Source organism: Diabrotica undecimpunctata, chromosome 10, assembly GCF_040954645.1.
Source record: "Diabrotica undecimpunctata isolate CICGRU chromosome 10, icDiaUnde3, whole genome shotgun sequence".
Lineage (NCBI taxonomy): Eukaryota > Metazoa > Arthropoda > Insecta > Coleoptera > Chrysomelidae > Diabrotica > Diabrotica undecimpunctata.
Genome location: NC_092812.1, coordinates 38,256,504 through 38,278,136, shown reverse-complemented (window position 1 = coordinate 38,278,136; position 21,633 = coordinate 38,256,504). Strand labels below are relative to the sequence as shown.

The 21,633-nt window shown below is 31.6% G+C and overlaps 1 protein-coding gene across 2 annotated transcripts in view; it reads right to left on the bottom strand.

The window, feature by feature from the left end:
- LOC140452525 (HEAT repeat-containing protein 5B) overlaps nt 1-20,335 on the bottom strand; it is a 62,439-nt gene extending 42,104 nt beyond the window's left edge. For both annotated transcript variants that reach the window (XM_072546847.1, XM_072546848.1), the window contains exons 1-4: nt 19,941-20,335; nt 9,340-9,551; nt 5,448-5,881; nt 5,224-5,390 (exon numbers count right to left, since the gene is read on the bottom strand). In XM_072546847.1, coding sequence (XP_072402948.1) covers nt 5,224-5,390; nt 5,448-5,881; nt 9,340-9,551; nt 19,941-20,066 — 939 coding nt within the window. In that variant the 5' untranslated portion in view covers nt 20,067-20,335. The remainder of the gene's footprint in view (nt 1-5,223; nt 5,391-5,447; nt 5,882-9,339; nt 9,552-19,940) is intronic.
- Between the last annotated feature and the right edge of the window lie 1,298 nt (nt 20,336-21,633).

The window sequence follows — 21,633 nt, the reverse complement described above, 5'->3', positions numbered from 1 at the left end:
AAATACGAAGAAAACGTAAATTTTCGAGAGGACCCACCAGAAACGATCGGAACGTAATTGAACTTTATTCATTTCCCGATTTCCCGACAAGAAGGAGCTACCTTACATCGAAATTTCTAAGCCTTCTTTACGGCTTTTAATTGATACAAGATCCACAAAGTCATTTCTTAATCCAGAAATAGCTTCTTCATATTTTCCAAGTTACAAACATGAACCCTTTGTCGTCACATCAATTTTTCAAAACTATTCCCAAAAATATTGTGCCGAAATTCCTTCATTTTCAGAATTTAATTCTGACAGCAAAATGAAATTTTATCTCTAAGTTTCACAAAACCTTTGATGGTCTTATTGGCCTCGACAATCTAAAACTCTTCGAAACCCAATTCAACTTCCCTAAATCGCTTCTAGTTACAAAATATTCTACAATCCCCATTAAATATTACGAAACAAATAAAACACAATTTTATTCCATTCATTTGGAAGCAAATTCTATTAGCCAAGTCAAAATTCCTGTCAAAGAAGAAAAAGGAACCATCATTATTCCAACCCAAAAAGTACAAGGCGTCGTAGTACAAGAAGCCCTTACTAACGCCGAGAACCACCTCGCCTGGACCGAAATTGCCAACTCCACGTTATCGACGACTTAATTAAAATCTAACACCTTAACGAAGAAGAAGAGGAACAAGTTCGCCACCTATGCCGAAAATTCTCCGATATATTTCACCAACCAGACACTCCTCTCAGCTTTACTAACGAAGTTAAACACCACATCAGAACCAAGGATGAAGAGCCTGTATATATGAAATCATACCGGTATCCGTATGTGCACAAGGAAGAAGTAAAGAAACAAATCTCTTCAATGTTAGAGAGCCTGTATATACGAAATCATACCGGTATCCGTAAGTGCACAAGGAAGAAGTAAAGAAACAAATCTCTTCAATGTTAGAGCAAGGGATCATTCGACCAAGTCAATCGCCATGGTCCTCTCCCATTTGGGTCGTGGCAAAGAAACCAGATTCATCCGGTAAAATAAAGTGGAGGATAGTGGTAGATTATAGAAAGGTCAACGAGAACACAATTGACGACCGATACAGAATTCCTCACATTAGCGATATTTTGGACAAATTGGGAAGATGTCAATATTTTACAACCCTCGACTTAGCGAACGGATTTCACCAAATCGAGATTAAAAGACGTTATCATATCCAGCTATCGAAAGATCAGTTAAAAGCTGATACCATAAAAATTTTTAAGGAACACCTCAACACGAAAAAGAAGTATGCAATATTATTTGAAGCAGAAGAAGAAATTTTTGTAGAAATTTGCGAAATTATCAGGAAAACTTTTAAACACAACGCATATGACTTAGTAAAATGTAATATTTTAAATATTTTAAATGCTCGCGCTAGTCCCCACGCTAACCCCCACGCCAACCGCCACCCAACACATGTCATCATCAACGATATAAATGAACCGACCGCTGTTCCTAGCAGCAGTAAAGCATTGGTTAGTGATCGGTGTAGTAGTGTCTGGGTCCTCGGGAGACTGAAACCTCGGAAGCCCTGAAAAAGACATCAGAGAGGATGTCGAAAGCTCAGCGCAGTGATAATCGACGCGTTTCAACCCGGAAGACTGTTGAGTTAAACATTAATAATATCATTCTTAGCTTTTACATATTTTACAACTTTAAGTATATATTAACTAGTCATGTGTAACACTGTGTGATATGACACTTTTGTGCTGATACTTTACGGTGCGTCATGCGTATTGACACCGCGATAATAAAGTGTCATGGCACAGTAACATTGTCGTAACACCCTGAGTGTTTCCGGCCCGAGCAATGCAATTCACCGCAATAGTGCGATGTAATACAAGATACAACAAAAAGAGACAGAACACGAAAGTTGTGCGTTAAAGTTTTCGAATCTCACCGAAACGACAGTGTTTTTCAACTGCGTTGACTATTTTGTATTTCACCTGGTTGCCACGTTTTTATATTTGTACAGTGTCTACAGATAATTTTAAATGTTAAAAAATAAATTTGAATATATTTCTGTTTATTCAGATAAAATAATTAATAAAGAAAAAAACTGTATTATAAAAAAAAACAAATAAATAAAATTTCAAATCTAGGTCCAAACAACAAAACAAAAAATTTGAAATTAAAATTGTTATTGTTTAAATTATGTTTAAATTTGTTATAGTTTAAATGATTATAGTTAACTTAAAAATCAGTGGATAGATATTAAACGCTAAAGAAAGAATAAAGATACCTACATAAAAAAATCTAAATCTAGGTTAACGCAACAAAACAAAAAATTTAAAGTAAAAAAATATACACCTATTTATTCGTTATTGTTTAAGTTATAACTTTCCGGCTTTAGAAAATATCCTTTCACAGGGGACAGATGTAGCCATAATATAAAGCCTAGTCTTCATAATTTGGTATAATTTTGGGTAAATGGGCTTCCTTTGGTGCCACCACAATAGAGGATCCTGTGATATACCGGAGCTATCTTTTCTCGGTAAAATTGGCTCTTCTAAATATTTGTCTACCTCAACAATGGCTGACGCTGTTGGGTTGCTTGGTTGTTGGTGCTGTTGGACTTCCTTGTCAAAATCTTTCCATAAATTTTGAAGTAGATCTTCCGTATACGGTATATTTTGAATTGGTTGTTCAATATTTTCCTCTTCGTTTTCTTTTTGTGTGGGTAATTTTGTTTTGACTACCTTGCTGTACAAATTCTCTACTGTTTTGCGATATTGTCTTTCGTCTATGAAACCAAATTTTTTTAATCTGGGGTCCAAGATTGTTGCTTGAGCTATTAAAGTATGTTCCTCTATATCTGAAAATCTTTGTTTTAGTTCAAATTGCAGCTTTTTACCATATTTTAAACCTGAGGCATCATCGTATTTATGTCAAATGAATTCATGTGTTTCGTAATTGGTTTGTAATAAAATATTATTGACGAAGCACTAACTTTTTGCTCGGAACTTATGGCAGTTGTAACTAAATTAAAAATTTCCAGAACTTTAATGGACTGTTCAGCAATAGTCCAGTCTTCGTTTTGTAGAGGCCCAACAGATTCTGTAGCTGAACTATTTAAAACTGCCAATGTTGATATGATTGCATTTTTCATCTGTAAAATTCTCTTAATCATATCAAATGTGGAATTCTATCGCGTAACTACATCATTTTTTAACTTTAGTGATGGTATATCAATTCGCTCGGCTGTCGCTTTCAATTGAGCTAATGCATGGCTACTTCGTCGGAAATAGCTTACTAACAATATTTTTATTTTTTCTACTACTTCTCTAATTTTCTTTAAAGCTGATTGGGTAACAAGGTTTAGGGAATGAGCAAAGCAACACCAAGATTGCCAACCACCAACGCGCACAGCAGCTTTTATATTTGCCGCATTATCGGTAACAACGGCAGCAATTTTGTTGTCTAATTTCCACTCGGCTATCAGATGCTGAATTTTGTTTTGAATGTTTTCAGCAGTATGACGCCCCGCATAAGATACACATCGTAACAGATCTGAGGATAAAAATATTTTTTTATCCTCTTCTACTACGTAATGCGCGGTAACACTATAAAAACTCTCATTTGAACGTGACGTCCAACCGTCAGTCGTGACACACACTGCGTAAGCTCTTTCCACCCGTGCTTTAACAAGATCAACTGTTTGATTGTAGAAAGCTGGAATCACTGAGTTTGAGATAGTTTTTCTGGTAGGAGCCTTATAATTTGGATTTAATAAAAATAATAGTCGCTTAAACTCCTTATCCTCGACAATACTAAATGGATGGTATTCCTTTGTAATCATAACAATTAATTTTTGGTCTATTTCTTTTTGTTTGCTGATAGCCAGAGGTCTTTGGAAAAAACCGGTTATAGTTTGAGGATTTTTTAATATACTTGACGAGGTAGAAGTTGATGAATGAGGTTGCACTATCGATGATGTAGATTCAACAATTTCTAATGTTGTAGGTTGTTTTGAAGTAGAAGGTTGGTCATCATTTAAAACCTCATGTTCGATTCTTTGCCTTTTGATTTGCTGCATTGGATGTCTCTGATTTATGTGTCTGATTAAAGAAGATAATATTTGCCCACAATACAAACATTTGACTTTATTTTCATTCTGGACAGAAAAATGCATCCAAATTTCACTTTTTTTTGGTCCCATATTGACGTGTTATCCAAAAATCTAAAAATATAACAAACATGACATACCTCACCAAAGTTGTTATCACTAAGAACTGTACCTTCAATCTAGAGAGGAGCGGCAACTTATTTAAAATGTATCTAAGATTATTTTATTTATATGATGATTATTAAAAAAGGAAAATTGTAAAACGATCACAAAACGACAAACAGTACACAGTTACAATGAACTTGAACTAATACTAAACTAATGAAATCTGTATTTATGTGATGTGAATAAATTGGTTGTAAACCCCCGACCGAGGAATTGTATCGCAAAGTTAAGTGGTGTGTTGCCAGTTCAGCACAGACAGACTTAGGATAGTAACTTTTGAGTTAACATATTGAATGAATCAGTTCATCATTCCTCAATGTGAAATTCTCAAAGTAATTTATTTATTTCTGTAACAGTGAGTTCAAAAAATTATTTTAACTTTTGAAAACTATTAAAATATTTTTGTCTATCTTCGAGACCGAATCTCTTCTTCTTTCTCTCTCTTTCCCACCTTATGTGATCCTTTGATTGTCAGTTTTCTCGAGGCTTATCTATCTACAATCTCTCTTATCACTTTGATTTATATCCCAAGAAAATATCTCATATTTTTCTCCATAATTTTTTTCAAACTCCTAGCTTTTTCTGCAAATCTCGGACTGCCGTCACAAAAATGGCAACGTCGCAATATATCTAACTAGTTCATCAATCAAACATCAAAAAATACATTTTGAGTTTTTAACCTGTCTGATCTATTATCCCTTTGTGTGCTTTGTTCTCAAAAAGGTTTTATTTGTGAAAAGATCAACTCTCGGTCAGTCTCGCACAGCTATTAAGTAAATGCAAAACAGATGTTACAGCTTAGGGAAGGTTTCAAACTTTCACGTAGTGTCAATGGCTTACTGTGTTATATGACACAATAGTGTTGACACACTGAGTTGATACAATAAACTGCGCCAGTGTTGCTGTATCAACACCCAAAAATTTAGTGTGTTACCCATCTTTAATATTAACAATAACTTACATGAGTCACCCCAACTCGTACTTCTCTGTTAACTCCAGAACTACCTTTGATAATTTCTCCAGTTCCTTTGAGAAATCCTACTCCACCTCTAAGAAATCCAGACATAAAAACTCCTAAAGCTTCATCTAAAGATACAAGTTTGAGTCCTTTTTGAGGTTGTTGATGACCTAATAATAAATTATAGAATAAATTAATGTGAATACAAAGAATTTAAAAAATATTACCTTTGCCTGTTTTTGTTTGTTTTTGCGTCATAGCAATCAATGCTCCTAACAGTTTTGCAACTGTGCATCTTACTGTATAATTTGAACCATCAAAAGCTCTAAAGCATAAAGTAGCTAGACTTTCCAATTCAGTTGTATATAAAAATGGAGCATGATTTAGCATTTCCAGAAGACATCTACTAGCCGCACACCTTACAGCCATCACCCTGTCTATAAGACAATGTCTAGCGGCTTTATAAATATCTTTGTGAACATTATTTATAGCAATTCCCATTCCGGCACAAACTTTCTCCAAAGTTAACATGATTTCTATCCTTGTTTGTGATTCAGCATTTCGCAAAGATCTTATTAAAATTTGAACAGTTTCTTCATAGGATCTCCCCATCATTCTTCCTAATTTTTGATACATGGTACCTACACAGCAAATTGCAGCTCTGAAAACGAAAATATATATATATATATATATATATATAGCGACGCCTGTGGGTTTATTAAGGCCTTGGACTTAGGAGTGCTGACATGGTCAAAGACATTGAACTCAAGAGTGCTGACGCTACGTTTTCGTAATAGTGCGAATTGTATAATTACAATTGTATACATCTTATTTTAATTAATATTTTATTCAGTTTAGAATCCGATCTTATTGTAATTAGTTGTTTTAGCTCTAATAAATTCTTTTTTTAAAAAATACTTTTCGGCATTCCCAAATTTGAGTTATATAATATATATATATATATATATATATATATATATATATATATATATATATATATATATATATATATATATATATATATATATATATATATATATATATATATATATATATATATATATATATATATATTTATGATTCTAAAATAGATCAAGAATAAAATAAATTTTTGTATGCAAAATACTATGAGATCATAAATATTCAATTCAAGACCCTGTATAGACAGTATTAAATATTGTTTAAAATCTTACAAATAATCATACATGGTTTTGTATCAAATAAGAATTTCAAATTAATGTTTAATAGACAATAGTTTGTATATTAATTTTCTTCGAAGGTAATGCTATGAATTAGACGTTATCTTTTACAAATACGGATTTACCTGTAGACATCCTCAGAGCAATTATTTTGAACGATTTATTCAGAAAGTGACCAAATTTCTCCGGATTGCGACATATGGGCAGCATCGACGATGGGATAGGAAAGTAGAGGAAATAGATAATTATCTAAACATCATCCTGAGTACGGTAACAAAAGAGACTCCGGAATACATCATAAAAGGGGTAATGCCGAGAAGACCATGGGAAGATCCAGAGCCGAGAGAATACCAACAGGTGTTGGAAACGGTGCAGAGGACGCTGCGAAAAAGCAATGAGAAATATATCCAAAGGCAGGATCGAAATAGAACACGAAGACCAGGGACTTTCCAGAGGGACGAGAAGGTGCTTATAAGGGCATTACGAGTGTTGAATCTCACAATAAGGGCATTACGAATGTCGAATCTCACATATGATAGTTGTGCAAAGTTCATGCCTGTTTTCGAGGGTCCTTACATAGTGAATAACGAAAATGGAATAAATAGTTAGTAGATATACAAAGTCTTTATCACTACAGAGATAGGGAAATCAATGTGTTAGAGAGAGAAGGATCTTTTAGTGAGTAAGAGTGAGAAAGATATATGACGTCGAAGGAATCTCCTCTACCGTAATTCAACTATTGTCCGCTAGGTGGCGCCGCCATTTTCAATCCAATTTTAAATTAAAATATTAAATAAATTAAAAATTTTAAACAAAGGAATCTACATTACAGACTGTCATAGTTCAGCTATCCGCTAGTTGGCGCCGCCAATTTTTAGTCCAATGTAAGCTAGTTGGCGCTATTTTTTAAATTAAAATATTAAATAAATTAAAAATTTTAATCCAATTTTTCTTATTAGTTCTGTGCGGAACGCTCTTCTTCTTTTTGTCCACTGTCAATTCCTGTTAGGGTCAATAATCGAGACATAACAGCTTTGAAGTAAAAGGTGCAGTAAATTAAATACAATATATACAATAAAGGAGTGTACAATATTCACGATGTATACAAATATTACGAGTAATGGAAGGAAGACATAAAATAAAATTACTTAAGAAAAGGAACTATACAGGGAGTTTGTTTTGCCCCAATAAAAATCAGTTGCATGTGCGAATAATTTTTATCGTTTGCAAAGGCGGGGATTTGGTATGATTCTAAAATAGATCAAGAATAAAATTAAGTTTTGTATGCAAAATACCATGCCGATTGCCGATGCATATTATTGGATCGGTGTTGGATGCCGATACAATTTATTTTTTGTTGCGAGTTTTTTTATAAACAGTAGAGTTTAAATAGTTGGTATGATACTAAATTTTGATATTTTTTGTTAATATGTAAACAAAAAAAAAATACACTCCGATCGGAGTTATCGGCGTTACTCATGAATAATTACATCTGGATTCCGAATACTCCGATCGGAGTAAAGCTAAAGATATAATGGTATTGCGAAAAAAAAAAAACTCTTTTCTCTAATATTTATTTAGTAAATGTATTTATGAAACTTTCTCTGCCTCAACCAATCACAGTCTAGCATTTTCAAACAACCCAAAATTCCATTTATTTAATTTCTATGAAATGTCCAATTTATATATTTTGGATTTTCCATTAAGCCTCCAACAAACAACTTTGCATATATTAAATTTCTAACCGTTTTTTTTAACGAATTTCTAACCGAATTTTTGAAACGAAATCATATTCTAGACATATCTACATTTCTACCTAATGTCTTAATCTATTATCGGTTATACTCTATTTTGTTTGTTCAATGAAATTTGTATACATAAACCACTTTCACCTGAAAGAATCTTATAACACACTATTTATAAGACATTTTCCTGTCTGGGAATTACCAGCCTTATGACATTAACAACGCTAAAAACTGCTTACCATGTAAATTTTGAATATAAGTTTAAATATGGTTGAACTTTTTTTGGTGTCTGTATCTGTAAACAGGAAGATCGTGTATATTTTATTTAAAAAGTATTAGTCAGTATTATAGTTTAATTGAAATATTTAAAAGTTGTAGGAGTAATATAGGACGTCAGCTGTTCTGAGAGTTACAGGAGGGTATATACAAGAAGTTTTGATATTTCTATTTGTTATTTCTAAAAAATGTGAAATTTTAAAAGAGAATATTTTATAATAATCCTAAACACAAGCTAGCTTTAACAGAAAAAGATGTATACATGTGTTTGAAATTATTTAATAGATTATATGAGAGTATAAAAAAATGTAAAAATGAAATCATTATTATTTACTTATTTGTCGACTAATACTGATGTAGATTTTTTAAAATAAAGATTACTACTACTAATCTATTTAAAGCAAAGTTAGACATGTATTTGGTCCAACTAATATATTATATACATATTTTGGTCAAGGAGATACAAATAATATGAAAAGAGTTACTGAGTTACTCTCTAAGGACCAAAGATTCAAAACAAGCAAATACTAATTGAGAAACAAAAGTGAGAGAACAATGGGGTGCAAAATAATATTAGGCGCAGAGACAGTATTGGAAAATTATGTAAGAATAGAAGAACACTCTTGTCTATTACGTAACAAGTACATATCAATGAAGGAAAATGTAACTGGAATATATGAAAGCTTCCAAAAATATGAAATATTAGATTATGAAATAATAGACGACAATGTATATTCCAAGCAATTCATCCTGCAAAAAAGCCTGGATCCGAACACAAATTACCTCTCACTGGGACACCCGGTGAGGAAATACTCTAAAATATGTGTTTATACACTTAAATTTTATAACTTCATTTAAGACGTTTATTACAAAATATACAAATAATGATAGCTACTTACAATTTTGAAGGCAAAACGCTAGGAGAATCATCCTTATTTTTAAGAATATCATTACATTTGTTTACAGTATCAAATAATAAAAACGTATCCCCAACTGAAAATAAAGTTGCGAGACATCTTGCAATTAGTTTCCTTGTTGGAGGGCCTGGTGATTCTTGTATATGATTCATCAACTGCTGTACCAACTGTTTCTGGCATCCTTTTATATCGCTCTAACAAAAAAATGCAGAAATTATTATAATTATAATACAAGACACAACCGTGAGTTAGACAAAAGAGTATAAAACTGATTATACAGATTGAACGAATTTAAAACGGAACATACGAAATCAATGTATTTCGGCCCAACTCCGCTCTAGGTGGTTGGCCAATAAAAGGTTGTCAAATAATTATATTATAAAAATCCAATACTTCAGCGGGCTGCTGGATTCTGAATTCATTCAAGAACAAGTCAAAACTCCACCCAAATAGGTTGCCTAGAATCACCGTGAAAACTAGACTACACAAGCAGTTATTATGCTGTCAAACCACTTATCGCTTCCTTATAGTCCAAGAGATAGAGCCGAAATTTTGAACTGATCAGTAATATGACATTTCTCTATTGGAATATATTCATTGTAACTGGGTTAAGACTTTGCCTTACAGGCGGACGCCCTTCGTGGTACAGGGGGTGGCTATATAGGGATGAAGTTGTAATTTTTTTCAGAAAAATTAACGATCGATAATATGGCTGGAAAATTTTGAGGAAAACTACTTGACGCTTCTCAGAATAGTAACAGAAGTGAGCATACAAATTTTCAAATCAATCGGTATAAAAATATCATAATAAAATCAGTTTGAAAATTGTTACCGAGACCTAAAATGCGCAGGCAAGTGGTACATTTGACCCCGTTTTATGGCTCTCTGTACCAACCCAGCTGTCCGCCCTTTTGTATTCAGAGTTTTTAGGGGCTAAATAATGAGCCATGAAAATGGCGGACATATTACTTATCGTTAATTTTTCCCCAAAAAATTGCAATTTCACCCCTGTCCGCCACCCCTTATGTATCCACTCTCGCGTCCGCCCTTTGGGATTTCGTCTGGTTATACCAAGATCTTACTCTGGGCAAATTTTCAGCCATATTATCGATCGTTAATTTTTCCGAAAAAAATTACAACTTCATCCCTGTATAGCCACCCCCTGTACCACGAGGGGCGTCCGCCTGTAAGGCAAAGTCTTAACCCAGTTACAATGAATATATTCCAATAGAGAAATGTCATATTACTGATCAGTTCAAAATTTCGGCTCTATCTCTCCGACTATTAGGCAAGCTCCTCTTTCCTTTAAAGGAGACAGATAGTTGAACGATATTTTATACAATGTCTATCACCGGGTATGGATTTATTTTTGTCCAAGTTTTATATTGGTCCACTATTTCAAATGCAGTTCAAACAGACATATATTAAATTGTATGTTCCGTTTTAAATTCGTTCAATCTGTATATATATATATATATATTGTTATGATGTATTATTTGTGAATGATGAGCAATGAGTGTTTTTTAATAATATATATAGGGTTTTTATCGCGGTTCTCAAAGAATTAGTTTGTAAGCACTTTTTGAAATTATCTTTATTATATCTATTATGAAACACACATATATATCTAACATAACCAATGTAAAGTTTAAAATAAACTATCTTTAAATTAAAATTCTTATTAAACTAATTAAATTATATAGATAATGTAAATTTTAAACAAACTATCTTTAAAATTGAAATTCTTATGATACTAACTAAATTATATTAACAAAATTTTGTACCTTTCTTTCACTGAATGCCTAAATAAAATGTTCTCCAAAATAAAGATTTTAATCACCACTCAATGTCTTCGTCTCAGCCTCGGTTATCCTTGTTTTTGTGAAATTACTTTTTCCAATTATCAGCTTCCACCAATTTAAAATATTTTTCTTCTTAACAGCATTTATATATATTCTTCTTTTCAATATACCAATATCCAATCACCAAATATATTATATAATTTTAATTTTCAATTAATACTTCCTTCCATTATCCAATTACCATTTTTACATAACATAATATTTAATCTTCAATAATATTATCTTTATACTGTTTCTTAATCTTCATTGAACTTATTATATTGAACATCTGGACCTTCTGACTGACTATCTTGAACTTACTGAACAATTGACTTAACTAACTAAATGTGTCTATCTTCTAACTAACTTTCTTACTAACTGACTGGCCATCTGACTGAACATTTTGAATCCAAATCACCGAGTATTTATATCTTTTTCCATGTTCCAGAATCATCTGGCAAGAAATCATATTCGAATTGTTCTATATGATTGTTCTCGAAAAAGTATATGTTCTGGTTATGTCCATTTCACAGACATAACCATATTCGAGAACGTTCTACCGTAAACAAAGGTTAAATTCTGTATTCTAGAGAATTCTTTACTATTCTATCGAGAATTTTATCGACATTTAGGCTTTTCAGATCAGAATATAAACTTAAATCAGTAACTTAAACACTCTAATTTAATAAACTACACATTTTAAACAACATATAACCCTACTTTATATTCGTAATAATTATTTAAAATGTCATTTAAGTGTATAGTTGGTTGCCTATGCACATGGCTCACTTAAATATATTTACAATATTATAATTATTAAAATAAAACTTTTTACATTTATTATATGCTAATTTCTTAAGAATACCCTCATATAAATAATTTTTATAACATTCTCTAGTATATAACTTATAAATTAATTTTTTAAACACTATTTTTCCTCCTCCTACGTCCAATATCATTTCAATATATATATATATATATATATATATATATATATATATATATATATATATATATATATATATATATATATATAATCTGGAGAAAACAACATAAGCCATTATCAATAAACCTCTCTTCCTGTTGACAAAACAATCTCTAATTCCTCGTGAAAAGTCTTTCAGAACACCTCGAATATATGGCCTACCCAAAATTCACAAACCAGATATTCCTCTATGTCCCATTGTCAGTGCATACAACTCCCTACACAACCATTGGCCAAGTATTTGGCCAAAAGCCTACAACCTTTCGCTGAAAATGCTTCATCCTTCGTCAACAACTCTTTTCATTTCATCGAACTTCTTAAACAATACCCTATATCAGCGTCAGACATTCTAGTAAGTTTCGATATTGTTTCACTCTTTACAAAGATTCCTATAGACGAAACTTATAAACATTCTGAAAACGAAATACAGTATCCAACAAGACCACTTATCTCTCATTAAACATTGTATGTCCAACACCTATTTCATCTTCCAATCGGCTCCCTCTATCTCCAGTAATTGCCAATATCTTTATGGAAGACTTCGAGACGCGAGCACTATCTACATCAATGCTCAAACCCACATGTCGGCTACGATATGTTGACGATACATTCGTCATTTGGCCCCATAACAGGGATGCTTTGGTGTCTTTTCAAACCCATCTGAATGGTATACATCCTAGTATCCAGTTCACGATGGACATGGAAACTGATTCATCCCTACCATTTCTCGACGTTACCATAAAGAAAAACCAATCCCAGATTTGCATTACCCTGTTTATCGAAAACCCACACATACCAATCGTTACTTGGTAATTAATTCAGTCATTATTACCCTTGTCTCCAGATCAATACGCCTTTGCTACGACGCAAGTAGACCCGCTGAGCTCTCTTGTTTAAAACAAGCTCTCATCCACAACAGTTACCACCAAAATCACACCAATAGAAGCATCCACAGACATCAATCCCTATTTTGCATACTTAAGTTTTGACCTTTTATATGATGTGTATAATTTTAATGTCATTTTTTTGGAAATGTATCCAAATGGTCTCAGTACTATAGTATCAATATATTTAAAAAAAGTAATTGTGTTCTGGATTATTTTGGTGCTGTGCCCATACGCCATACAGTAGACTTGTAGCCATTTAATGGCATAATCTTCATAATCCATCATCTCTAAATAGCTATAATGAAGTTGAGCATTCTGATTTACAGTTGTTGTTTGCTTTGATCTAAAATACATGTTACTAACATTTTTTTACTGATTCAATAGCTTCTGGTAATTGTGCTAAAATTTTGAATATTTTATAGATCTCATTCTTTTTATATCTCTCATATTTTTTTGATTATATAGATCTGATCTTATATTTTAGAGATCTCATATATGTCATTCATAGATCTCTACAATCTATATTTTTGTTCTTTAGTATTGCTTAGTATTTCATGGTATACTTGATAACTTCCTTTTAAGAAATTAATGAAATGACAATAAATATCCTAGTTCATATCTAAACATCTCTGAGAGGGCACATGAATATAAAAAACTGCTTCTCCAGTTTTAAGACCTTTATGTGCCCAAATTGATGTGGCATCCATATCTTATATATTTTTTACAGTATTTCATTAATAATTCTCAGATTCTTGTTTATGAGATATTTTTATAATATGAACAATCTTTAAGGTAAGGTATTCAAAATTGAAGGGTAAAAATATTAAATGTACGATGAAATCAATATTTCAGAGATTATAGAAAATAAAAAAATACTCTGAGCTGCCTGGAATTAACCAAAGGTAATCTTAGTCATAAATAATCTTTTATAACAAGTGAAATAGTGCGGGTACAATGACGAGAAGTTAACGATGGTTTTTCCCCATAAGCCATAAAGTGTTCCGTAAGCCGGATTTGCGCCATGAAAAGGATAATAGAAATAGTTAATAAATAAATGACTGTTCGGAATATGTAAATACCCAGTAGAAATTAAGTGTCCTTGTAGAAATAATATGAATTAGGAAAGTTTGTAGGTATTTCTGATTTTATGTGGGAGTGGTATGCAAATTTCTGATTGGCCGAGAATTTGGAAAGTGGTGATGGTTGTGTATAATGATAGGTTGGATGAATGGATAGAGGAGATAAGAGAGTCAGTTAGTTCCAGTTTCTTAAAGTGAATGGTTGGTTTTCGAGGTGGTATCCAAGGGTAGTAAGTGATAAAGAATAAGTTGTGAGTTGGTGAAGTAATTGTGTCCAACGGTAGCTGATCTGGTACAAATTTGTAACTAAACTTTTCCTACTTGTATTCTACGTATCGCTGTTTATTTCGGAACGAGAGATTAAGTTTGGCGAGAGGAAAAGAGGCTGGCATCATTGGAAAGGTACGTGCATTCGAAGGAGAGCATTAAAGGCACTAAATTGCAATATCTTGTTAAATATTGCCAATTACATAGGAGGCTGCTGAGAACTGATAGTTCATTTTGCATAAAACAAGGAATTGGACAACTCAAGGCAGAGGAAGCGTTTCAACGGGAGAAACATTCATAATATATTAAATTTGAGAATTTTGGGTTAAAAAATATTATATCACATTAGTAACGTGTGAATAAGTTGTCGATAGTCGAAGGAGATCAAATTTGTTCTGAGAGGGGACACGGAGCTGTGGAGAGAATTGGATAATTCATACAAATTTTTCTTGGTACAATGGTTATATCAAAATTGCATTAGGAAGGACACTGAATATTATTTGATTTGTTTATGTAGAATAATAAGCTGTATCTTAGATTGTAGTTGTATTATATTATCCATGCATTATTGAAGGTTCATGTACGTAGAACGAATTTTGTTTGATAAACATTGTATGCTAATAATTTTTGGAGGTATTTTAATCAGTTTATTTTATTACATTATTTTCATATCATATTATGTTGTTTTATTCCTTTATTCTTTGGACCTAACCCATCAGCTGTTAAGTATAGATATTGAAACACGAGTAAAACCTGAGATAACAAAATTGAAAGGTGTGATCTAAATCATCAATCAAAAAATTTTAATATTGTTTTATATATATTTTTTGTAAAGTTTTAAAATTAAAATTCTAGATATCACATTAATATATATATATATATATAAGAAATACTGGATATTAGTGACTGTCGATATAAACAAACAACGCAGTTTATTAGGGCTGCAATCAGAAAGTTTGGCTGGGATGTTACAGAAACACTCTTTTGACTTTTGGTCTAGCTTTCGGAATTGTTTTATTCCTTTTTCAAGACACTGTAATTAGAAGAATGTGTAAATATTTACAATATATCACAAATTGTCAGTGCAACTGACATATATATATATATATATATATATATATATATATATATATATATATATATATATATATTAATGTGATATCTAGAATTTTAAAAATTAATTTATAAGTTATATACTAGATAATATTAGATATTAAAAGTATTTGGTTATTTTAATAAGTTATATACTAGAAAATTTTATAAAAATTATTTATGTGAGGGCATTTTTAAGAAATTAGCATGTAATAAGTGTAAAAAAAGTTTTATTTTAGTAATTATAATGTTGTAGATATATTTAAGTGAGCCATGTGACTAGGCAACCAAACATACTCTTTAAAGTAACATTTAAATAATAATTACGAATATAAAGTGGGGTTATAATAATATGTTGTTTAAAATGTGTAGTTTATTAAATTAGAGTGTTAAGTTACTGATTTAAGTGTATATTCTGATCTGAAAAGCCTAAATGTCAACAAAATTCTCGGTAGAAAAGAAAGGAATTCTTTAGAATACAGAATTTAACCTTTGTTTACGGAAGAACTTTCTCGAATATGATTATGTCTGTGGATCGGACATATACTTTTTCCAGAACATTCGTATAGGTAGGGAATAGAACAAATCGAACAGGATTTCTTACCAGATGGTTCTGGAAGATTGAAAAGGTATAAATACTCGGTGATTTGGATTCAAGATGGCCAGTTTAGTATGAAAGTTAGTTAGAGTCAGTCAATCAGTTACAGTTCAGTAAGTTCAAGATAGTCAGAAGGTCCAATTGTTCAATATAGTGAGTTAAATGAAGATTAAGAAACAGTATAAAGAAAATATTATTGAAGATTAAAAATTATGTTATGTATAAATGGTGATTGTATAATGGAAGAAGTATTAATTGAATATTAAAATTATATAATATATTTGGTGATTGGATATTGGTATATTGAAAAGAAGAATAAATATAAATATATAATATATTTGGTGATTGGATATTGGTATATTGAAAAGAAGAATAAATATAAATGCTGTTTGCTGGTTTGCTTGGTGGTTTATAAATGTTGGTGAAGAAAAATATGTTAAATTGGTGGAAGCTGATAATTGAAAAAAGTAATTTCACAAAAACAAGGATAACCGAAGCTGAGAACGAAGATATTGAGTGGTGATTAAAATCTATATAGTGGAAAACAGTTCATTTAGGCATTCAGTGAAAGAAAGGTACAAAATTTTGTACACACACATAAACACACATATAAAATAATGAAGTATATGTATATATATATATATATATATATATATATATATATATAAATATATATAAATATATATATATATATATATAAATATATAAATATATATATATATATATATATAAATATATAAATATATAAATATATATATATATATATATATATATATATATATATATATATATATATACTGTGAACTTTGCGCATTATTTAAAACTAACTTAACAAAAAAAACAAAAAACACACAAACTCTGCAGAAAATAATGTTCATATTCGTAGATACGAAGATTTAAAAAATTTTAAACGGACATTTGGCAACATTTAGAGATGGTTCTCCACTGAAGACATACAAAGCACTGATTTATTGCAATCCATTGCAATCTACCAAAACGACGTGACGCGATACCGAAAATTTTTATATATGGTTTAAACTGTACCGTACTACTCAAGAGATGGAGCAAACTTAATGAAAAACTGGCGAGAACTGAAGCAAAAAGACCTTTCTGATTCAATGCAGAAAGACGAAGAGATACCCAAGGTTCTTAAATGATCGCACCGACCACCTCATATAGTCCACCATGGGAACACTATCTAACAAATTAAAAAGAAGAGCGGATGCCATCAACACACAGGTAAGAGCACGATTATTGAACTTCCACATTTCCTCGGTACATTCCGACATAGCATTCATTTATCGACAAATGTCAAACATATTCATCCAACTTGAACCTCTCCTACCTTCCATTTTGGATCAATATGAAACTTCTCAAAAAATATACGTTGTTTCTAAACAATTCTTTATCTCACCTCCAAACAAAATTAAATAATCTAGGGTCCACTCCTTTCAGTCGTCTACCATTTTACGATAAATGGATTAAAAATCTCACAAACATCCAAATCCCTAGAAATATCTTAAAACTTCTATCTCTCAGACCTAAGTTCGGATTACAACCCTCGCTTAAAGATTATTCCGTATGAAATTTCGTAGCTGACATAGAAAACATACTTTCACATTGCCAATGGAAGCCAATGAACTCCTCAAATTAAGATCTGCTAATAATATTCTCACCAACTTTTCACATAAACCTCCCTATGCCAGCTCGGATATAGATGATATCTATAAGAAAACATCCACCACTGAACTAAAAAATAAAAAAATCATCGATGATAAACTAGCTAAATCGCTCCATAACTATAATGGCAATGCCCTCAGGTTCTATTGTCTTCCTAAAATCCATAAGCCCCAACTGAGTATGCGTCCTATATTATCGTCAATAAACGCTCCTAATAAGTCTTAGTAAGCTTCGACATAGTATCCCTGTTTTCTAATCTCCCACTCTCTAGCGTCGTCACGTCACTCCGGAACCATTGGAATGAAATCCAACCACACAGTTCAGTATCGTGGGAAACATTCTTGGAATTATTAAAACTGACATTTGACACCAATTATCTAATATTTATTGACAAACACTATCATCAAATGTTTGGAACTCCCATGGGATCGTCCATTTCCCCCATTCTAGTTAATTTCATACTTGACGACCTTATTAATGAGTATCAGTAAGTAGTTAGATTTCCAGGTTCCCTTTGTAAAACGTTATGTCGACGACTTGATCCTAGCAACACCACCTGATAAGATTTTAAGCACCTTATCAGTCTTCAATAGCGTTGATCCTCACCTTCAATTTACATGTGAATTGGAGGTTGATAACAGCATACTGTTTTTGGATATGTGAATCATACGCACACATAGTAACACATTGGGCACTACGTGGTACAGGAAAGAAATGGCGAGCAACCGGTTCTTAAATTACCACTCTACACACCAAATGAGATACAAACATAACCTTGTACAAGCTCTTAGCTTTAGAGTACACACGTTGACCCATACGCGGTACAAGAGGGTATCTTTAGATTTACTCAAATCCATTCTCATTGATAACTCTTACCCCCTATCCATCATCAACAGATATCTTTTCTCTAAAAGCTAAGGTCATTCTATAGATACCCTGTTCAGAATGCAACTCCTGCTACATTGGCCAGACCAGTTGGTCGCTTCTAGGGCGTATAACTTCACACAAAAGCGACATTGGACTTTCCAAAACCTCTTGTGCCCTTGCACAACAAGCCATTTCCACCATACATCACATTGACTTCACAAATACCAAAATACTGGCGACATAAAATAACCATCAGAAACACTCCTTTATTGAAATGTGTGGGATCCTCAAGAGCCCATCTACAATAAACAAAAGAAGCGACATCGACAATTTGAGCCAGGTGTCATCTTACGAAATAAATAATACCTACCAATTATTCTTCAGTCAAAATGTGGCTTATTTTCAATTCAAAATAATAACACAATCATCCCATATTTCCAAGTTTCATTAAAACATAAATTAAAAAATATATCAAATATTTCCGCCATGCAAATCCATCCATCCAACTAATCATTCAATAACTCCCGTAGAAGTTCTTAATTGTCTCACACCTTGGAATTTGATGACATATGGCCCTTAAAAATTTTCGGTATCGCGTCACGTCGTTGGCATGGATTGCAATAAATCAGTGCTTTTATTGTCTTCAGTGGAGAACCATCTCTCAATGAAGCCAAATGTCCCTTTAAAAATTTTTAAATCTTCGTATCTACGAATATGAACATTACTTTCTGCAGACTTTGTGTGTTTTTTGTTAAGTTAGTTTTAAATAATGAGTAAAGTTCACAGTACATATTTAATAACATCGATAATATACTACATATTGAGTTGTATGTTATAAACTATTAACATATGTATTTCTTATAAACTCTATGTCATCTGTTATATTTTAGAGAACTGATGAAGCTTTAGAAATATAAAGCAAAACATTTTGGATAAACTTATGAAGTAGTTGACTTGTTTTTTATTTGCCAACCTGAATGACCAATTAAACCTCTGAATTCACTAGTTGAATACTTTAGATATTAAATTATTAAGATATCGAGATATTAAAAAATACTCAGGTCATAATCATATTTCAGATATTGTGTATTATCATGGTTTACAATAAATGTTATATACTATATTACTGTAATTAAGGCAATGATATAAAATGAAAATGTTTAGACTTGGTTTATCTATAATGTACAATCTACTAAAAATTAGCACACAATGTTGCATTTTTCGAATATAGAGGTATTAAGTATCTATAAAAATATTTATTTTAAAAAGTAAAAATATTTTACTTACTTTTTGAGCAGCAGTAAGAACTTTATCTAAAAACCTAAGCCATTCAAATATAAACACAGGTCTTCTTGCCTCGCTTATTTGTGATAGTGCTTCTTCGTTTAAAGTTAAACTATGAGATAATTCCATATTTACTGATTTACTGTAAATTTAGACTGTTTGCTGTGCAATGAGAGCAATTTTTAATGGTTATGTGACCTCAATTAGGTGTATATACATATGTATTTCAGTTGAATATAGTCATTTTATAAAAAATTTGATCTGCTTTCAAAAGTAAAACCCTTTTAATTTTAATCACATTGCATTATTTGGCTTTGAATCACAATCTTACTATTAGTTATAAATAAGTACACAACCACAACAGTCACATTCACAGTACACTAGTACACATCACAGAGTCACACGTCACACTCAAGTCACACAGAGTGTTTTTTGTATATACTATGGACACAAAATACAAAATCCCAACCTATGGATGGTATGGTCAGAGCAATGTTGCCAACTCTATTGAAAGTTATATATACATTAAAAAATATATAGTAAAATGAGAAATTGAGGGGTTCGGCAGTAAAAAATGGTAAGGGACAATAAAGGAGATTTGCGTTTTGAAGTGTTGAAGACTATGAATCATGCTAAAATTAGCTGATTATCTATGTTGTTAATCAGTAGGCAAAATATGAAATACCAAATATTCTTTTACAATGTTTATTGAGAAAAATATGAAAATATGTACTACAACTTAACATTATTTTTTCCTAAAATATTTGAAAAAGTTTAACACATTTAAGTGGTGTTGACTTAACATAATTTGGTAGTGTCGCTGGCCTGAACCCTCGGGAATGAGGGAAGGTGGTCCAGTCGCACTATCCATAGCTGAAATGGACTGGAGCAGGTAAGGGTCACGGTCCGTGGACATATAGGCCGTATATGCCCACAAAGCTAGAGGGAAATACCTTTTTAAGGAAATGAAAATAAATGTTTACTAAAACTAAGAATCTGCAAATAAAGTGTTAATTAGTCTTAGAACTAAGAATCTGTAAGAGAAAGTTATTAGTTATCACACCTAAGACTAATTAATGCAAAAATTTCGGAAAAAGGAAAATTTCTACTAAGTCGATTTCGTCCAAAATGTGATAGAAGTGTTTGTCGTGGTGACTTCGGGACGAATCAACAAACACATGTAACAAAATATCAACACAAAGAAAGTTATTGGAAATTTTAGAGTATCGAAAATTTTGATGAGACCTAAAATGTAGAAAAATATTCTAAGTTATATTTTGTACCAAAATATTTCAAAGTCCAAAAGGTAAATAAAATGTTAGAAAAATATTTTGTTATTTTTATAACAAAAATATTTCAAAGTCAATAAAGAAAAATAAAATACTAGAAATATTTCAAAGTCCCTTACGAGAGAAATAAAATATTAGTAAAATTATTCTGTTATTTTCGGTCTGAAAATATTTCAAAGTCCCTAAAGGAAAAGAAATAATTTGTCAGAAATTATCCTAAGTCGCCGAAAGAAATATTATAAAAATATGAAATACCTTTAGGTCATTTTCAGGTTACAAGCGAAGCAGTAACATCTCCAGAAGATGCCAACCCTGCAGCTGTTGGTCTTCCTCTTTTATTCAAGGACATAAAATTAAATAATCCATTGTATTTATTGTAGTTGTACATCGTACCTATTGTCTTCGTA